This window comes from Cetorhinus maximus, chromosome 1, assembly GCF_964194155.1.
Source record: "Cetorhinus maximus chromosome 1, sCetMax3.hap1.1, whole genome shotgun sequence".
NCBI classification, from domain to species: Eukaryota; Metazoa; Chordata; class Chondrichthyes; order Lamniformes; family Cetorhinidae; genus Cetorhinus; species Cetorhinus maximus.
In genome coordinates, this window is record NC_135879.1 from 74,501,144 (window position 1) to 74,521,295 (window position 20,152).

The 20,152-nt window shown below is 41.8% G+C and overlaps 1 protein-coding gene across 1 annotated transcript; it reads left to right on the forward strand.

Annotated features, from left to right (window-relative positions):
• The first annotated feature begins 8,484 nt into the window (after positions 1–8,484).
• On the forward strand, positions 8,485–12,702 carry hmx4 (H6 family homeobox 4). Its single transcript, XM_078542499.1, has 2 exons — positions 8,485–8,864; positions 9,242–12,702. Exons 1-2 carry the CDS (start codon positions 8,660–8,662, stop codon positions 9,784–9,786), a joined length of 750 nt encoding a protein of 249 aa, XP_078398625.1. The 5' UTR covers positions 8,485–8,659; the 3' UTR covers positions 9,787–12,702.
• The last annotated feature ends 7,450 nt before the right edge of the window (positions 12,703–20,152 follow it).

Genomic DNA, 20,152 nt, shown 5'->3' on the forward strand with positions numbered 1-20,152 from the left:
TTTGACTTATTGTTTCTAGAAGTTTCCCCAGCACTGAGATTAAATTGGTGGCCTGTAGTTGCTGGGCTTATCTTTACACCTTTTTTTGAATCAGGGTGTAACATTTGCAATTCTCTTGCCTTCTGGAACCACCCTTGAGTCTATTGAAGGCTGGAAAATTATGGCCAGTGCCTCTGCGATTTCCACTCTCACTTCCCTCAGTATCCTTGGATGCACCTCATCCAGTCCTGGTGCTTTATCAAATTTAAGTGAAGGCAGCCTATCTAATAGCTCTTTCTAGTGCATTAATTACCTCCTCTTTCACCTTGGCCTGGGTAGTATCCTCTTCCATGGTAAAGATAGATGCAAAATATTAATACCTCAGCTATTTCTCCTGCCTCCATGTGCAAATCCCCTTTTTGGTTCCTACTCCTTCTTTTACCACCCTTTTACAATTTATATATCTGTAGAAAATCTTGGGATCACCTTTTATGTTAGCTCCCAGTTTCTTTTCATACTCTCTCTTTGCTTCTCTTAATTTCTTTTTCACTTTCCCTCTGAACCTTCTATATTCAGCCTGATTCTCCATTGTATTATCCACCTGACATCTGTGATAAGAACACTTTTTCTTCTTCATCTAAATCTCTAGCTGTTTTGTCATCCAAGGAGCTCTGGATTTGTTTACCATACCGTTCACTTTCTAGGGACTATACCTTAAATGTGCCCAAACTATCTCTTCTTTGAAGGTAGCACACTGTTCAGCTACCATTTTTCCTGCCAATCTTTGATTCTAATTTATTCTGCCCAGATTCATTCTTACCTCACTGAAGTTGGCTTTCCCCCAGTTAATTATTTGCACTCAGGATTGTTCTTTGTCCTTTTCCATAGCCAACTTAAACTTTATGATACAATGATCGTTGTTCGCTAAATGTGGTATTTGATCCACTGGGCTCACCTCATTCCCAAGAACCAGGTTCAGCAGTGCCTCTCCTCTCATTGGAATGGAACATACTGCTGTAAGAAATGTTTCTGAACACACTTCAGGAACTCTTGTCCCTCTCTGCCCTTCACACTACTACGTCCAAGTCTATATTTGAATAATTAAAATCCCGCATTATAACTACTTTATAATTCTTTCACCTATCTTCAATTTCCTTGAAAATTGTTCCTCTACAACCTTTCCACTAGTTGGCGGTCTATAGACTACACTGAGCAAAGTTCCTTAGCTCTAGCCAAATAGATTCTGAACTTGACTCCTCTGGGATACCCTCTCCTTAATCAATACCACCACTCCTCCCCTTTTCTTCCTTTCCTATCTTAACTAAACACCTTGGATCCAGGAATATTTAACACCCAGTCCTTCTGTTCTTTGAGCCAGGTTTCTGTTGCAGCCACAACATCATATTACCACAAGTCAATCAGTGCCTGTAACTCACCAATCTTATTAACTAAACTCCATGCCTTCACATAAAATGCACATTAACCCCGATTTAGACTTTATTACTTTCTTGCTTACTATGACCCCACTTAATAACTTACTATTCCCCACTCTAGTGCTATCTATATCTCCCAGTATACTGTGAACCTTGGTATTCCCCACTGATATTTCCTCCTGGCTCCCACACTCTTGCCAAGCTAATTTACCCAATAACACTAGCAAATGCCCTGCAAGGAACTCAGTCCTGACTCTATTTAGGTGCAACCCATTGACTTGTACAGGGCCCATCTTCTCCAGAACTGGACCCAATGTCCCATGAATCTAAAGACCTCCCTCTTGAACCATCTATCCAGCCACACAATCATCAGCTTTGTCATCTTATTTTTATATTCATTTGCATGTAGCGCTAGGAGTAATCCAGAGATAATTATTTTGGTGGTCCAGCTTGCTAATTTCCAACCTAGCACCATAAATTTTGACTGTAGGATCACATCTCTCTTTCTGCCTTTGCAATTTTCATTCCATTGTCGACCATGACTGCTGGCTGTTCATTCTCTCCTGCCCCACAACCCTCAGGGTGCTCTGCAGCCATTCAGCGACACCATTGATCCTGGCACCAGAGAGGCAACACACTATCCTGGCCGAAGAAGCTCCTGTGTATTCCCCCAACTATTGAATCACCTATCACTATTGCACTTCCAGTCTTCCTCATATACCCTATATAGCTGAGCCACCCATGGTGTCATGGACTTGGCTCTGGGTGCACCCAGATGAACCATCACTCTAATCAGTATGAAGAATGGAATACTTTTTAGAGAGCGAGATGCACTCAGGGGACTCCTGCACTATCTACCTGTTTCTACTTGCCCATCTGGTGGTCACCCATTCCATCCCTCCCTGTATACTCTTAAACTGTGGGGTGAGCAGATCTATAAACATGCTATCTACAAAGATCTCAGCCTCATGGATACACCACAGGGACACCAACTGTTGCTCAAGTTTGGAAAACTGGAGCTCAAGCTGCTCTACCTGATGACACTTGCTGCACAAATGGTTATCCAGGATACAGGAAGTATCCTGGAGTTCCCACAAAGCACAAGATATGCACTCTAGAAGTTGGAGCAGCCCTGCCATTCCTCTATCTGCTAGTTAATAACCTTATTACCTCTAATAAACCTTTACCCATACCAGTAAACCTTCCTGCTATTAATAATCCTTACCAATATGATTAAACCTTACTAGTGCTGATAAACCCTAATAATACTTAATACAGCTTACTAGTAGTAGTAAATGTTACTTTCAAAAAAAGAAAGTTAGAAATCACCAGATATATCCCTAGTTTAGCTAAGATAAATAGGAAATACTCACCAGCCAACCACCTACTTGCTTCCCTGTGGTGTCATACCTCATTTTTTTCTTTCTGATCAAGGGCTCTGAACCCACAGACTAGCTCCTGGTGGTTGTGGATAGCGCCACTCCATTCTCACTCTTTCCCGTTGTTCACCAAATGAAGTCTCACTCTCCGTGCTGTTTTAAGTCTTTGCTATTACCTGCCATTCACCAAGTCTAACTTTGGAGAAAGAAAAAGCAGCAGCAATACTCACCAACCAATCAACTCTTGGTTTTCCAGTGATGTCACAGTTTGATTTTTTTTTTGTCTCTGACTTCAGTGTTGCTGACCTGCTTCACACTGCTCCCTGTCTCCTCACAGTGATGCTGACCTGCTTCACACTCCTCCCTGTCTCCTCACAGTGATGCTGACCTGCTTCACACTCCTCCCTGTCTCCTCACAGTTGATGCTGACCTGCTTCACACTCCTCCCTGTCTCCTCACAGTGATGTTGACCTGCTTTACACTCCTCCCTGTCTCCTCACAGTGATGCTGACCTGCTTCACACTCCTCCCTGTTTCCTCACAGTGATGCTGACCTGCTTCACAGTCCTCCCAGTCTCCTCACAGTGATGCTGACCTGCATCACACTTCTGTCAGTCGCTTCACAGTGATGATCAATTGCTGTTTGCGGAGGAGAATTCCAAACTTCTATCACTTGGCAGAGTCTAAAGTTATAATTGCTTCCTAATGTTATTTCTACCAGGGAAGGATGATGCCATGTAGGGATTTGAACAGCATGTTGAGAATATTAATTGGAGGCCATTGTTGTGTTAGTTAGCTTTAAGAACAAAGTGGATGGTTGACTGCTTAGGCAAGACTTGTTGGTGCTTGGTAATTGAGCAAATGGTCTTAACATGAAAATTTCCAAGTGAGTGTGAGAATAAAACTTTCCTTGATGAGCTACTGAAAGTCACATCATTTGAAGACTTTAAAGCTTCATTTTCCTGTGACTGATCGACACTTTTAATTTGGATTACACTTTAGGGTTCTTGGGTATGATGCAACTGTAAATCATTAAACATAAACTATAGCATATGGTGGTCAGCACACACTGCCAGTTCCCATTGATCAGCTGAATGAAGCAACATCAGGTTGTTGACATCCCACACAAATCAGATTTGACCAATGACAATCTTAGAAGACAATAAGCCTTTAAGATGTCACAGACAATTACTGGTGACATCATTGCTTCGGGAGGGAGCTTTAAACAGGAAAGTCGGTGTAAAATTTATTAATATTTTAAAATTGAAAATTCTTAAAAAAGAAAGGACTTGCAGTTTTCACCACCACTGGATGTCTCAAATTGCTTTACTCCAATGCAGTTCTTTTTTTAAGTGTGGTAACTGTTGCCATTTAGGAAACACAGCAGCCAATTGTGCACAGCAAACTCCTACAAACAGCACAAAACAAAAACAAAAATAGCTGGAAAAACTCAGCAGGTCTGTCAGCATCTGCAGAGAGGAACACAGTTAACATTTCGAGTCCGTATGACTCTTCAACAGAACTAAGGAAAAATAGAAAAGAGGTGAAATATAAGCTGGTTTAAGGGGGGGTGGGACAGGTAGAGCTGGATAGAGGGCCAGTGATAGGTGGAGATAACCAAAAGATGTCACAGCCAAAAGGGCAAAGAGGTGTTGAAGCTGGTAATATTATCTAAGGAATGTGATAATAAAGGTACAGATAGCCCTAGTGGGGGTGGAGTGGGGGGAAGGGATTGAAATAGGCTAAAATGCAGAGTTAAAACAATGGATGGAAATACACTTAAAAATAATGGAAATAGGTGGGAAAAGAAAAAACTATATAAATATTTGGAAAAAAGGGGGATCGGAAAGGGGGTGGGGATGGAGGGGAGAGTTCATGATCTAAAATTGTCGAACTCAATATTCAGTCCGGAAGGCTGTAAAGTGCCTAGTCGGAAGATGAGGTGCTGTTCATCCAGTTTGCGTTGAGCTTCACTGCATTGTTCCAGTGAAGCTCAACACAAACTGGAGGAACAGCACCTCATCTTCTGACAAGGCACTTTACAGCCTTCCAGACTGAATATTGAGTTCAACAATTTCAGATCATGAACTCTCCCCTCCATCCCCACCCCCTTTCTGATCTCCCCTTTTTCCAAATATTTATATAGATTTTTCTTTTCCCAGCTATTTCCATTATTTTTAAATGTATTTCCATCCATTGTTTTATCTCTACATTTTAGCCTATTTCGATCCCTTCCCCCTACCCCACCCCCACTAGGGCTATCTGTACCTTTATCATCACATTCCTTAGATAATATTACCAGCTTCAACACCCCTTTGTCCTTTTGTCTGTGACATCTTTTGGTTATCTCCACCTATCACTGGCCCTCTATCCAGCTCTACCTGTCCCACCACACCACCCCCCCCCCCCCCCCCCCTTAAACCAGCTTATATTTCACCTCTTTTCTATTTTTCCTTAGTTCTGTTGAAGAGTCATACGGACTCAAAATGTTAACTGTGTTCCTCTCCACAGATGCTGTCAGACCTGCTGAGTTTTTCCAGGTATTTTTGTTTTTGTTTTGGATTTCCAGCATCCGCAGTTTTTTGCTTTCCACAAACACCAGCCTGGTTGACCAGATAATCAGTTTTTGTGATGTTGATTAAGGGATAATTATTGGCTAGGATGTTGGGGTTAACTCCCCTGCTCTTCTTTAAAATGGTGCTACGGATTTTTTGCATTCATATGAGAGGGCAGACAGAGCCCCAGTTTAATGACTCACCCAAAAGGCAGCACCTCCAACAGTTTAGCACTCGAGTGTCAGCCTTGATTTTTGCAATCAAGTTCAGGAGTGGGACTTGAACAGGACTTGTGGCCTGGAAGAAAGAGTGTTACCAACTGAGCTGCCATTAACACCCTTGAAAATTTGGTCCCCACAACATTAAATTGTTATGAATAATAGCCTTCTCCTCCTACCTATCTTGTTTTAAAACACAAAATGCTAAAACATATTCTTCAATTTGTGTACCTTGAGGAACTGTATGGTGAAACATCGGTAATTCACTTCAGCTGCTCACATTCAAATCTAGCTCAGGTTGATGGCTTGAATGTATTGTCACATGTTGGTACAGAATGTCCTTTGTAAAGCCAATTTGCACAACTTCAATCCTGGGCCTAGCTGGCAATCTCATTCACTTAGACCATGACATGCAACTATAGTAAATAACAGAATCATGGTACAGTTACAGAATAGAAGGGGAACTATTCAGCGCATCATTCTGTGCTGGCACGTTGCTGGAGCAAATTAGCCAGTCCCACTCTCCTGCCCTTTCTTGTGGCTCTGCATTTTAGTTTTCATCAGGTGCTTATCCAATTCCATTTTGAAAGGCATGCTTGTATTTATTTCCATCAGACTCTCAGGTGGTGGATAAAATGGATAAAATATAGCACACTGGAGCATTAAGAGGTGCTTTTCTGAAGTTAAAGCTGAGGTGTATGGTTGGACCAGATGGAGGGAGCTTTACTCTACATGTAGTTAATTATAGTTGACCTGGGTCAGGACTATGTTTATAATAAGTGTCTGAAATGGAAAGTCTTCCATCTCCCACCTTAACGAACAGAGGAGTATAAGTCAAAATTTTAAAAAAGCAAGCTTTGGGATCAGGTGAGATATTAAAATGGTTTTAATAACTAAATACTAGATGGAATATTCTGACAGGTGTGGCTTGTCTGCTCTCTGATTTGAAATTAGCAAATGGTGATGAAGTAGAGACATTGCAGCCCACCTTCACATTGAAATGGACAACGGTAGAAAAAAAAAGCCATGAATTTAGAAACCTAGTTTGTTGAATAGAAGACCACACTACAGTTAATAACTTACAATTTTGCTTTTCAGTTGTGGCTGGCATGTTAAAGGAATGATCTACAACTCTGCACACTTTTATTTCAATTGTCACCTAAGCAACAGGACACTTTGTGCGGCTCACACTCCCCACATTTGTGTAGTGTATATGAAGAAAGTTACTAGTGTTCTGTGTATCCCATCCCATTTCTGTCACATGTTTAAAGATTTTCGAACTGGTCTATGCACATTGACAATTAAAAGTTGAAATAAATTAAATTGCAGAAATAAACTTGTTAAAACTCAAATATAAAACTTCAACTTAATTATTTTTTGAATGTTCTATACTGACAAAGGGGATTTTATTGACACAGCTAAACACAGTCTTTGATGCACACTGGTGGTGGATTAGTGGCTTTAAGGAAGTCAGGGCACTATGCGAGTATAATATTTGGGAGGCATAAACGATGAAGATTTGTTTTCAATAACCCCGGGTAGTGGTATGCGTAAAATATGGCTTTACCTTTGTAATCGAAGCTAAACCTATGAGAACTCATCTGACCATCAAGCTGGAAAATTGAACGGACCTTGGCGGGCTTGTGGCGAAAATAAACTGAGCACCACTAGAAGCTGAAGGGTAAAGCCCTTCATCCCGCGCACCCCAGGGCATCCCGTCCATGGGTGACTTTACCAGGCGGCCATTCTTTCATTCAAGAGGGAAGGGTAAAACACGGCAAGCATGAGGGGACAAATATGAATGGGACAATGCGGAATATTATTGCTGAAACGGCCGAGCTCTCAACAACCAATCTTTCCCTGCAACATAACAGGGAGTTAACAACACAGCCAGTGCACATACAGGAGATCTAATTATTTTGAGTACACATGTGCATACATAAGTTATATATATGCATGTAGTACACGTGGTTCCAGTCCTGAAGTCTAGCTCTGTCCTTTGGTCCAAGTTCTGTGCCCAGCAGCTTGAATGTTTTTGCAGGTTTTCGGTGATGGGCTAATTGTGGGAGAGGAGTGTTGGAGTTTATGTTGCCGGAGCCTGCATAGACAACATAACTGGTTTTTTTTTTGACCAAACTGCTTTTCTTCTCTGGATCTTCATTGTAACCAGTAGCGAAAAACAAAGGTAAAGGACGAAGAGCCAACATGACGGAATGAAGCAGGGCCGTTTTAACCTACACCAATGACAGGGAGAACATTCCCTGCGAGAAGCCATAGGCCAAGTTCAGGCACTGGGGATGGGGTAAAATGGCAACCTCCAAATATTATGGACATTATTAATTAAGTTAACAAGTCAAAGCGTCAAGTTTCTTGACTGTTTCATGTTCCGAGTCACTTGCTCTCCTCTCTGCTACAGTAAAAGAGGATGATTTAAACAAAGCTGAGGGGAGGGAGAGCTGATCGTGTGTTACTTCAGAATGCCAGGGCTGTGAATATAGGCGCAAATTAAAAATAAATAAATAACAGATAAATAAATAAGCCAAGCAGGTTCAGGCTGCAGGAATTAGAACGTGGGATGAGCTGGGACTGCGGCAACTTGCCCGCACCTGACCACTGGAGCAAACAGGCACAGATATATTTTGATTTTAGACCTTTCTGCATTTCTAGATTGTCGAGTTAATGGCGATGTGGCTGGCAAACAATTGTTTGGCGTAGGTGGCTCTTAAGCCACATATAAATGTGGATTTAAAAAAAAAGCCTCTATTAACACTGCTGTGCTTGGAGAATTCGACTCTGGCAGACACTAAGTGCAAAGTCACCTCACTGTAGAGTGGAGCAGATGCCGCCCAGCGGCACAGCCCGCCTCCGTCCTCCCATTGGATGAGTCCGGCTGGTAACATTTGGACCAATGAAAGCGTCCAGGAACCGCCATCTTCCCGCTGAATGAATAACTTTGGGTGAAATGAGCGAGTGCGGCTCTGATCGGGCAGGAATGGTGCTGGCGGGACGGAGATCATCTCAGAGAGCTTCAGGACAATTCAGTGAGACGATTAGCGATCAGGCTGCATCAGCTGGGGCCGATCACACTGGGGAGTGATGGACAAGGAAGGGAGCCTTCAGTGTCAGCCGCTGTCGCTGAAATTTACCATCGACAGCATTCTGAAACCCAGCCCCAAATGCAAAGAGCTCAAACACGACCGTGCAAAACAGCAAGTCACATCGACGTCAGAATTAAAATCCCGGAATGAAGCCACAAGAGCAGACATGAGACACGCGAAGGACTACAGGAAAACAGTTCAAGGTATTGTAAACATTAGGCAGATGCAGCTTCGGCTTTGTAGGTACCGCGGGAATATGGTAATCTCCTCGTTGTAGCCGCTGTAAACCATGCCCTGGCTGTTAATATGATTTGCAGAATCTACATTCGATTGGAAATTCTAACCTGATCCTTTGACACGACAATCTTTTGTGGCGGTGGGGTTAGGAATGAGCAAACTGAAGGGGTTTTTTTTGCATGAGAGGTTTTGGCTCAGGACTGCTCAGTTACCCGGTTTTAGATCAATCTTTTCACGGTCTATATATCCGGCAATTATGCTGTAATGCACCTTTGTAATGTTGCAATGCTTTGTACAGTGATACCGCAGGAGAAAACTGACTTTGCTGGGTTTTGTGATGCAGAGACAATGAACGCTGGCTATCTCACCACCACCTCTTCACTCGAATCCGCCATGGATGCAAACCATCCGGTAAGAAGCCCGGAATCTTACGGATCGTTAGACACGGCGGATCACAGCGACGATCCTGCCCGAGCCAAACACAGCAAAAAAGCCAAAGTACTGGCAAAAAAGAAGACGCGCACGATATTTTCCAAGAGTCAGATCTTCCAGCTCGAGTCGACGTTTGACATGAAGAGGTATCTGAGCAGCGCCGAGCGGGCGTGCCTGGCGAACTCTCTGCAACTCACCGAAACCCAGGTTAAAATCTGGTTCCAGAACCGCAGAAATAAACTGAAGAGGCAGCTCTCCGCCGAACTGGAGGTCACAAACACGACCGAAAATGCCCCTAAGATAGTCCAGATGCCAGCAATGTACAAAGAGAGCAGTTTTCTGCGCAGATGTTTGTTACCAGTATCTTTCCCCGTCCTCTACCCGGGGAGCAGCACGCCTTATCTCTGCTTTCCCGATGCCAGCAAATATCTCCATGTCCTGGATGGGGATCTATAATCGCTTAAAGCAGTGCCTGACTGTATCCGAGGAACTTTTAGTGGTCGTTTAGTCATTGTTTATACTGTTTAACTGGGAAAACATATATGGTATGTAATTTGTTAAAAACCTCCTTTTGTCCCTCCATTGCCTTTTCCCTATTTGACTTTATTTCTATACCCTCCACCCGTCTTTTAAATGTACATGTACCTGATTTTGCTTCAAGGCTTTCCAATTCTGGATGAGGATTTATATTTCAGTAAGACAGTTATGTTTTTTTTAACCACTGAATGAATTCAGTCACTGTACAGTGTTTTGTTGGACACGTGATTTGCTTAAAAAAAGAATTTCCAGTTTAAGTGCAATCTTTATTTGTATTCTTGACCCTTCATTTTTACGTACGTGGGGGTACTTACGGTGGAGCTGACGGTTTAATAGTTCGCATACCTTTTAAGATTTTAATTCAAATTCACTGTTTCCACTATTGTTTAGGACTGTTCACCCACAGTCATATTTGTACCCGATATGGTTCGTACATAAAGAACGCACTGCTGACTCTTTAAAAAGTTCTATCTAGAATATGCCGAGAATAAGGCAATCGCACGACCTGAATTTGATGCTCCATCTGAAATAAATTTACGGCCTCTCGCGATCTTTTCGTCCTCCCCATCTCTTAATCTCGCACCTTTCTGCCCATCTGCGTTTCTCTCCAAATCGATTTTATCTCTTTCCTCGCGCTTCCCACGTCACACATGTCATTTGTTGTATTTTTTTTAACGTTGACTTAAAAAAGGACCACAAATGACAGACTACACGTAATCGGCAGTGTGTCTGACCGTAGCTTCACCCCGAATGTGTGCGTCGTTCCCCCCTCTCCCACCCCCTGCCTCTCAAATTCGATATAAAGGAGAATTAGACGACCAGCCATTTCTCCTGTTAAAAAGCACATCCAACTTGCAATATGCGAAATTCCAAAGGAAGATCCCTTTAAAAAGCTCCTTCCTCGGACCAGGGCGTTTGTTTTGTCTGCATTTATCGCTCTCGATTTATTTCCAGCCTGGTATTTATCCAGCTTTCGCTGTGTGGAGTCCATTAGATCAGTGATAATCCGATTTCTTTACTGGGAATGTTTGTAAATACCCGTGCACCATCTGTTTCAGTGATAAAACCTGAATAGCACATCATATTTATACATCTTTATATGTTACTGGTTTGTTATTAAATGTGAACATTAAAATTACAATGCAGTCTAGTGCTCAGATGCCTGCACGTTCGGCATTACTAATATGCGGCCCCACAGTTGAATTTAAAGGGATTATTCCACATTACGTCTCTCAGGCAATGGCGTTATAATTCCACACTGGAATTTATTCACGCTTCATATACCCCCGGTTGGGATTCCCAACTTCATTAATACAGTGTTTGTTGCTAAATTGAAGATGAAATTGCTATCGGCCCAGGAATAAAAGAACCAATAGATATAAAGTAGACCATTAATTGTTTGACATCTACACGGAAACTCGATTTTAATAAAGTAGGTCAGTTTTCTGACATTTATGTGACGGGAGTGTATCAATACCGAGCAGGCGAGATGGGTGGTGCACGGAATCCATTTTACAAGCGTGGTACAGAACACGTTTAATATTAATGTCGTAAACTGGAATTTACACCAGTTTATACAAGACCTAGCGTGTTGGGTTACGTGTGCCCAGAGTTTACCCAGACTAGTCGTGCATGTTAACAGTTTACAATCATTGCAGTAAACATGCTTTTTCAGAACGCTTCTTAAAACCAGTCAGTTAACTCCGAATAGAATCTAGGTCTGGAGGCGAAATGGATTTGATGGACGAGGATGCACTTGTTACACTTTCACTGATAAACAGTAGCTTCTTGGCAAGTACAGGTTAGAGGAATTGTTAGATGTATTCATATTGCTATTTTTTAAATTTAAAAACGGTGTGCACCCAGCTGTTTCGTGTAATGCACGAGATTAATGCGTGTTTCCATTTTAACTCGTTCAGCCAGAAGGCCTGCTGGTAAGAATCGCACTGCAAATTTAGTAGGCACGTTTAGTTATCTTGAAGCGACATTTGCCTGAGTGGAAATGTTTGCGAGCACTGTAGACAGACCGTTCAGTAATTGCACCTATTTCCTTATGTTTCCGGCCTTGTGTTCTCTGTTTCTTTAAAAAAAAAGACAACTTGGATACGGCTAGGCTGCAGACATGGGCCTTATGTACCACTCCCGCTAACCTGTTTTGTTTTTGATACCTGCTCACTTCAGTGACCCGGATATTTATCGTGGCCACTTTCTAATACTGTCATTCTGTCAAGCCGTTCCTTACCCAATGGAGAGACAACTATTCATAGCCAACTTTTGAGGGCCTTTCAACGAAATGGCGATGTCTTGGTTGATGTAAATGTGTGTACAATAAGACATTTTTCAAATGTAAATAAATCAGAGGCCAGGAGTGTTGATGGCTACAAGCTCTGGCCAAACGTTCACAATGTCCTGTTTGTAATCAGCTTTGGCACCAGTTAGATACTTCGTTAAGTAACTTAGAGTAAGGGCACGTTTTATCACTTAGGACAAAAAAATAAGCAGTTCTCTAGGGTGAAGTACAACGCACGGATATGGTGGCCCAATAACGCTGAATGGCAACCCAGATGACAGAATTTGCATTGCACTTGGCTGTTTCTATCGCTATGTCTGAACTTTGCTTTACAAGAAAGCCACTTATATTCAGGGTTTACATATTGAAACATTCACGCTTCTACTAAGCTTAATCTTGTTATTGTTTAAAATTATCTGGTTAAATTATGTGTTAGGTTCAGGAATACTCTCGGCATGTATGTGTACGTATTTCAGAGATAGCTGACCCATTTGATGTACAGTACCGTTACTATTTTGATATTAAAGGATCCTTAACGTTTCGAATCCCGATGAATTATTAATGTTAAGCCGTCCTTATTGAAAATGGATAAGTCAACGCTGCAGTCTCTAGAAGAAATGATAGGTTTCGGTCAGATAACCATTTCAGTCTTGAGTTGAGTTTGTCCTGGTTTCTGGAAAAAGCGGTAAGCATCACAACAAGCTACTTAGTGGGTTACAGTCCTTATTGCATTGTAAAGGCTGGCTGACTTCTATAGTAATCCCACGAAAGCTGACGAAAGATGCCGAACAGTGAAATATGAAGTAAAATGGTTATTGAGGAAGAGCAATGCCAGTGCTTTGAGGATACACTCAGACTTGCAGCTGACTGATTTATCAAAATGTTAAAGGCGGAAAATGCTCCCTCGGATATTATCGCACACTGATTTTTAAAAAAAACCATTTCATATCCCAATACATGGATATGTTTCCGCGCAGAAGTTGTTTCCGCCCCAGGATATAATCGACAGCTGATTCCAATCATCATTAGCGAGGCAGGATAGTTAAGCGAATATTCAGATGTAGTGTGGACAACAGCAGCTCCAGGTGCAAGGGTGTGTATGTATATGATGTTAGAGGTGTTTGGGGAGAGGGAAGTGTTCAGTTGTATGGTGCAATGCATATATAGATACGTTACGATTTATATCAAGTACAACTCAAAATCAATAGTTGTATTGCACGAAGAAAGCGCTTCCATTGATTTTGAGATTGAAGGGATTTTTTAAATATAAGAAAACAGATAATGGATGCATCGCGCAATACAGGATCGAACGAGGCCCCATTAGCAGTATATTAAACCAAAACTACAATACGTGCAATGATTGATAACAGGAGTTCCTGGTTATGTAAATATATTCCAATATAATAACAGGAGTTCCTAGCTATATACAAATATTTCAATACTCCAGCCGTATTCTAAACACGCGGTGGACACGTAGGGTGCCAATATTAAAGGGAGTAAACGAAAAGAAGGGAGGCGGTGACCGTACCATGTGATATCACATTGGAATAACCTTTGGCCTTCAATGTCACAACAGGGAACGGTGGCCTCTGACATATTCAATGAATTGAGTGAAGCTGAAGTCGTAATTGCTTAAAACTGGCGGGATGGGCCAACAAAATTGTCTGCCCATCCTTGCTTCCTGTTAAATAATATCCTCCATTTTCATAAATAAATCATTATATAAACAACTACAGTTTATGAAAACATTACTTGGGTCACTTGTCGTGAGCGATGACTTATCATAAATTGATAAATACTCAAAGTAACATTTATTTATAGAGAGCGGCAGAACGTGATTTATTTTTAAACGTCAGCATTGTTAATCAAAAGGATAATCGAAAATGTTTTGCCAGAACATTTTATTTTGTACTATTCTCTATGCAATTCTCTCTTTTCTAACAAACTGTATACGCGCACATATTTAGAGGTTGAATCAACATTTCTGAATGTTACACCATGCAGCAGTAACACACGTAAGATTATTCCCGGTACTAGGACTTGCATTCGACACTAAAGGAATGAAGCAACTCGATAGCCGAGGGAGTTTAATGCAGGCCACTGCTTCCTCGTAATATTTTCCATTTTATCAGTTTGCCTTGTTACATCAAACAGTAATAAACTGTATATTTCACCCCTCTCCTAACTATACTCAGTTCTGCTGAAGGGTCATGAGGACTCGGAACGTCGACTCTTTTCTTCTCCGCCGATGCTGCCAGACCTGCTGAGTTTTTCCAGGTAATTCTCCTTTTGGTTTAGTAATAAACTGCATTTTGAAATGAAGACGGGTAACAGCGTGACTTCCTGCCACACATTTTCACACACAAATGCACAGTATTATCGATATAAATGTAATTGATTGAACTACACCGTGCAAATGTATAAAATATGGTTTCTTAAGTGCAAATGTACTTCGGTTACAATATTTATTGAATAATCCACTTTCACAAATCAGTATGCAAAATTGTTTATTCCTCAGCATCTTGCAGAGGCGAATGTCTAATGCCGCGTTATTTAAGGTGCATATTAGTTTTAACTCACCGATTTTTTAATGCCTTTTATGATCATAGTCGGCCAGGTATAATGGGGAAATGTGTGACCAAAGCTATTGAGAGTGGATCTATACGACAGAAGAAGGGTGTTGACAACGTTGATTTGACTCCTGGCTGACATGTCTTATGAAGAGATAGATTTGATAGATTTTCTGTGGTAGACTTATTAAACGGACCTCTTGGCTCCGAGATTGCTATGCTCCGGTCCCTGCTAAATGACCGAGCTGGTTGATCTTTGGTCAAAACGGGAAGGACAGGCCAAGCATTCACCGCAGAATTTTCCTTATTTATCTCCATGCTCCAACGTGTAAGGTATTCCGGGTTTCCCAGCAGCGGGAAGCTTCTCAGTACACCGAGCTGCTGAGCAGCATTTTTATTTGCCTGTGTGTGGATTGACTCCCAACATTGCCCTGATACCCAGATGGGCTGTTAAACCTTCTGCAATTACGCTTTGTGGGTTTGGTTTAGTAGGCGGAGAGGGGCGCTAAAGCGAAACGGACAAAAAAAGGGAAATTAACCTGTTGGGATGTCTCAGGTGCTGAGTCTCATGACTAAACAGACAGCAAACAGTCGGCTGACTATAACAGAAAGTAGAATTGCACTGCACCTTGTTACGCCAGAAATGGTTGGAATCATTGAAATAACCTTAGCATTGATCCTGCGACAGTTTCCCTTTGAGGTGAATGTTACCTTACCCAATAATGTCTGAACCCGCACGCCAAGTGCTAATGTAGTTGGAAAAGTTTGAAACACTCTGCATTCGTGTTTCTGTGTGTGGAAACCGGCCGGCAGGAAATGGGGCAAAACAGAATCAGATTCCCAGCTCAGTTGTGTTCTTTCTCTAAACAACTACAGGAATCATAATCCATTGTACAAATTGTTGATACATTACAGGGAAATCTGAAAAAGAGCTTGCTTTACACATTTTTTCAATTAAACGTGGATGGAACGGGGTTGAGCTCAAGGGCAGCGCGGCAATTACCGTTTTACTAATAAACACTAATAATAACACAAGAAATAAAATGAAGTAACAAATCAGAACAAGGTTCAATAAACAATGTACAAATCGTCGGCCTTTCAAACATTCAACATAAATTTAAGTTTGATAGCTGATAATTTGTTTCCATTGACCTGTACACACGCACTCATGCGAGTGTTTTATTGTCTTCAAGGCGCTATATAAATAAAAGTTGCTGTTGTTGACTCTAATTTTCCTCTTGGTTATGTGGTCTCGTTTCATTTGGGAGAACAAGCTTGACTTTGAAAGAAAATGTTTTCTTCTTAATTACACTCCAGGAAGTGGCGAAGAGTTACAACTGTAAAGCAACTTATTCTGCAACCTAAATGCATTGCCTTGTGGCTGGGTTACTCACATGCGAAAATAAACCTATTAAATTACAGCAGATTCATATAACCAGTTAGTTCTGGTAATAAAGCCGCCAGATTCTTCCCCTGGTTAATAATATGGCATACAAAGAAATCTATTCTCCCCGCATTTTCGGAGTCTCTATTTGATGATAGTTTTATTATATGTTATTGGTCATTAGTTCATCTTTAAAAGCGAAATCATTTATTCCGTGTTGTATTTTGATCCTTTAGCTACTTTAAAGGGTAGACCTTGGAGTCACTTTCTTTCAATTACACACACATCCATAAAATGTTGCCTGCACAAATAACCTTTCGGGTGAGAGAGACCAGCTTTTCACTCACGTATTTGACTTGGATCTCTTGTAATATTTAATCAAATTGAGAGTGTTTCATATGGACCTTTGTTAAAAGCTTTCGAAAAGCTTGTATGAGCTGCACAGGATTCCATGACGTACTCCATTTACAATGCAATGAAAAGTGGAGAATATTTATCAGATAGGATGTGGAAAATCATTATTTCTGTTTCTTAACGGATAGAGAAACTGAGAAATTCCAGCCATGTTGTTTAGTGAAACAGTACGTAATTTAAACTTATTCCTAACACATAATAGAGTTAGCTAGGTTTCATAACAACACGATTACGTTAAGAAATGCTGTACGAAATCCATTCCTTTATATTTGTCTGTGTTCTGTCTTCCAGGAATTCTAGCTATTTTAAACATGGTTTTTCAAGTACTTCTCTTTGCTGATCTAAATTCTCTGTACTGAGTAGTTTATTTATTCACTAATCACAGTTATCGCGGAGAATATTGTGAAATATGTAAAGTATCAACCTGCGTACAACTTTGAACAATCTTTCACCATAATCATTTTGAAAAAAATGGAGACAAAACAAATGCAGTTGATATAATGCTAATAGTGGACGATAAGGGTTAAGTTAATGTGTATGGGCTGCTGTGAATGGTCATTATACTTTCAAGCATAATTGCAACATTAGTTGGTCTTCATATAGCTTTGCAGTTTCTCGCTGTGCCAACGTTATTCGAAATACAGCTTTAGCGAATGCACTTAAGTTTCTGATAAGCCTTTGTGTTTCCCACACAACTAACATTGCGGATGCAAAGTTGTTTCTCGAAACGACGTGGGCTTTAAAGGCGAGATTCAAATCACACCTCTAATCGTTCGAAAATCAGTAAAATGATCGAAAGAACAAAGCAGATTATGACTACCAGAATCAAAAGAGTAACAGAATATATCATGGTGTTCTGTCGACTTTCAGAACAATTGAGATATTTTAATTTTGTGTTGGGAAATTTTACGCCTAATTACGGGAGACTGGCAACAAAGCACACGACATGCCGAGACCTTAAACACGGTGATTCCGACACTTGACACTGTTAAACTTGGGACTGAACCCAGCAGTTTCCAGTAAGATGTGTGTTCTGCTAAGTGGTCCGCCCTGCCTCAGTCTGGTGAAATGAACCAACAGCATCAACTCCACAACCGAGAATAAGACGTCAGCGTATTAAAAGTGGCTGTACTGGATATTCCTTCACATGCATAGAAACAAGTAGCAACAATATGCAAGGGGATCACACCACGATGTAAAATGTAACCGTGTAAAACTAAAATATGATCCTTGATGTAGTCTTCAGTTGAGTTTCTATCAAGATCTAATATTCACATCTGGATTAGGGAGAAGCATAACAGATATATATTTGACTGATTCCTTTATTTAATGATAATAATATTGAGCTGCTGAGGAATTGGACAACATCTACTTTCTTCCATTATAGTAAAAATCTGATACACTTTGGGGGTTAAATTCAATAGCACCTCCCCCCCTCTCCAAAGTGGGTGCGTGGGTTGGTGACGTGAGATTAACTCGCGCTCATTCACTAATACGTGCTGCTAATTCATTTCGATGATTTCAGCGCCAAACCAGGGCTAACTGTGCGGTCTCCTCTACATTGGAGAGACCAAACGCAAACTGGGCGACCGCTTTGCAGAACACCTGCGGTCTGTCTGCAAGAAAGACCCAAACCTCCCTGTCGCTTGCCATTTTAACACTCCACCCTGCTCTCCTGCCCACATGTCTGTCCTTGGCTTGCTGCATTGTTCCAGTGAAGCCCAACGCAAACTGGAGGAACAGCACCTCATCTTCCGACTTGGCACTTTACAGCCTTCCGGGCTGAATATTGAATTCAACAACTTTAGATCTTAAACTCCCCCTCCCCCCATCGCCACCCGGTTTCCTCCCCCTCCCTTTTTTTTTGTTTTCAATAATTTATATAGATTTTTCTTTTCCCACCTATTTCCATTATTTTTAAATCTACAACTAATACCTTGTCAATCTTTCCACCCCACCCCCACTAGAGCTGTACCTTGAGTGTCCTGCCATCCATTCTTAATTAGCACTTTTCTTAGATAATATCACCACCTTCAACACTTCTTTGATCCTTTTGTCTGTGACATCTTTTGATTATCTGCTCCTATCATTGCTTGCTTGTCCCTACAACCACCCCACCCTCAACTTCTCCTCCCCCCCGCCCCCCACCTTAAACCAGCTTGTATTTCACCCCTCTCCTAACTATACTTCAGTTCTGTTGAAGGGTTATGTGGACCCGAAATGTCGACTCTTTTCTTCTCTGCCGATGCTGCCAGACCTGCTGAGTTTTTCCAGGTAATTCTGTTTTTGTTTTGGATTTCCAGCATCCGCAGTAGTTTTTTGTTTTTATCTAACTGTGCTGTTGATTGGCCAGCACCATTTAAAGCTAACCTGCGCTGTTTAAAGCTCACCGGCACCGCTTAAAGGCGAGGTCCATGGTTGCTGGATTAGGTGCTGGCAGTCAGGATTCTAAACATGGGAAACAGTGAAGAACGGCAAAACATAGGAGAGAGTGAGTTCTATGTTTTTTTTTGCTGCAATGGATCTTGGTGGAGGAATTGAAAAGGAGGAAAGATTCCTGTAACCGGCGGAGGGGGGTGTGGGGAGAGGGCATGAGGCTCTTCTCAGAAGGCAGGGAGCAGATAATCATGGAGATCAATGCCAGGAGTTGAGTCCCAAAGACTTTCATGTAGAGCCACAAGAAGGTCAGTGACCTCAAAGTCAATGATGAATCTTCAAATGCCATATCCCACTAGCATTTTTTAAAATTATTCTTTCATGGGATTTGAGTGTCACTGGCAAAGTCAGCATTTGTTGCACATCTCCAATTGCCCTTGAGAAGGTGGTGGTGAGCTGTCTTCTTTAACCACTGCAGTCCATGTGTTTTTTTTTATTCATTCATGGGATGTGGGCGTTGCTGGCTAGGCCAGCATTGATTGTCCACCCCTGACTACCCTTGAGAAGGTGGTGGTGAGCTGTCTTCTTGAACTGCTGCAGTCCATGTGGTGTAGGTGCACCCACAGTGCTGTTAGGGAGGGAATCCCAGGATATTGACCCAGCGACAGTGAAGGAACGGCGATATATTTCTAAGCCAGGATGGTGAGTGGCTTGGAGTGGAACTTCCAGGTGGTGGTGTTCCCATGTGTCAGCTGCCCTTGTCCTTCCAGATGGTAGTGGTCATGGGTTTGGAAGGTGCTGTCTAAGGAGCCTTGGTGAGTTCCTGCAGTGCATCTTGTAAATGGTACACACTGCTGTCACTGTGCGTTGGTGGTGGAGGGAGTGAATGTTTGTTCATGGGGTGCCAATCAAGCGGACTGCTTTGTCCTGGATGGTGTTGAATTTCTTGAATGTTCTTGGAGCTGCACTCATCCAGGCAAGTGGGGAGTATTCCATCGCACTCCTGACTTGTGCCTTGTAGTCAGTAGATAGGCTTTGGGGAGGCAGGAGGTGAGTTACTTGCCGCAGATCCCTAGTCCCTGACCTGCTCTTGTAGCCACAGTATTTATATGGCTAGTCCAGTTCAGTTCCCGGTCAATGGTAACCCCCAGGGTGTTGATAGTGGGGGATTCAGCGAAGATAAAGCCATTGAATGTCAAGGGATGATGGTTAGATTCTCTCTTGTTGGAGATGATCATTGCCTGGCAGTTG

Coding starts and splice junctions, on each gene's coding strand:
- hmx4 (XM_078542499.1), top strand. CDS start 8,660: ATGGACAAGGAAGGGAGCCTTCAGTGTCAGCCGCTGTCGCTGAAATTT. Junction 8,865..9,241: donor CTACAGGAAAACAGTTCAAG/GTATTGTAAACA, acceptor TTTGTGATGCAG/AGACAATGAACGCTGGCTAT.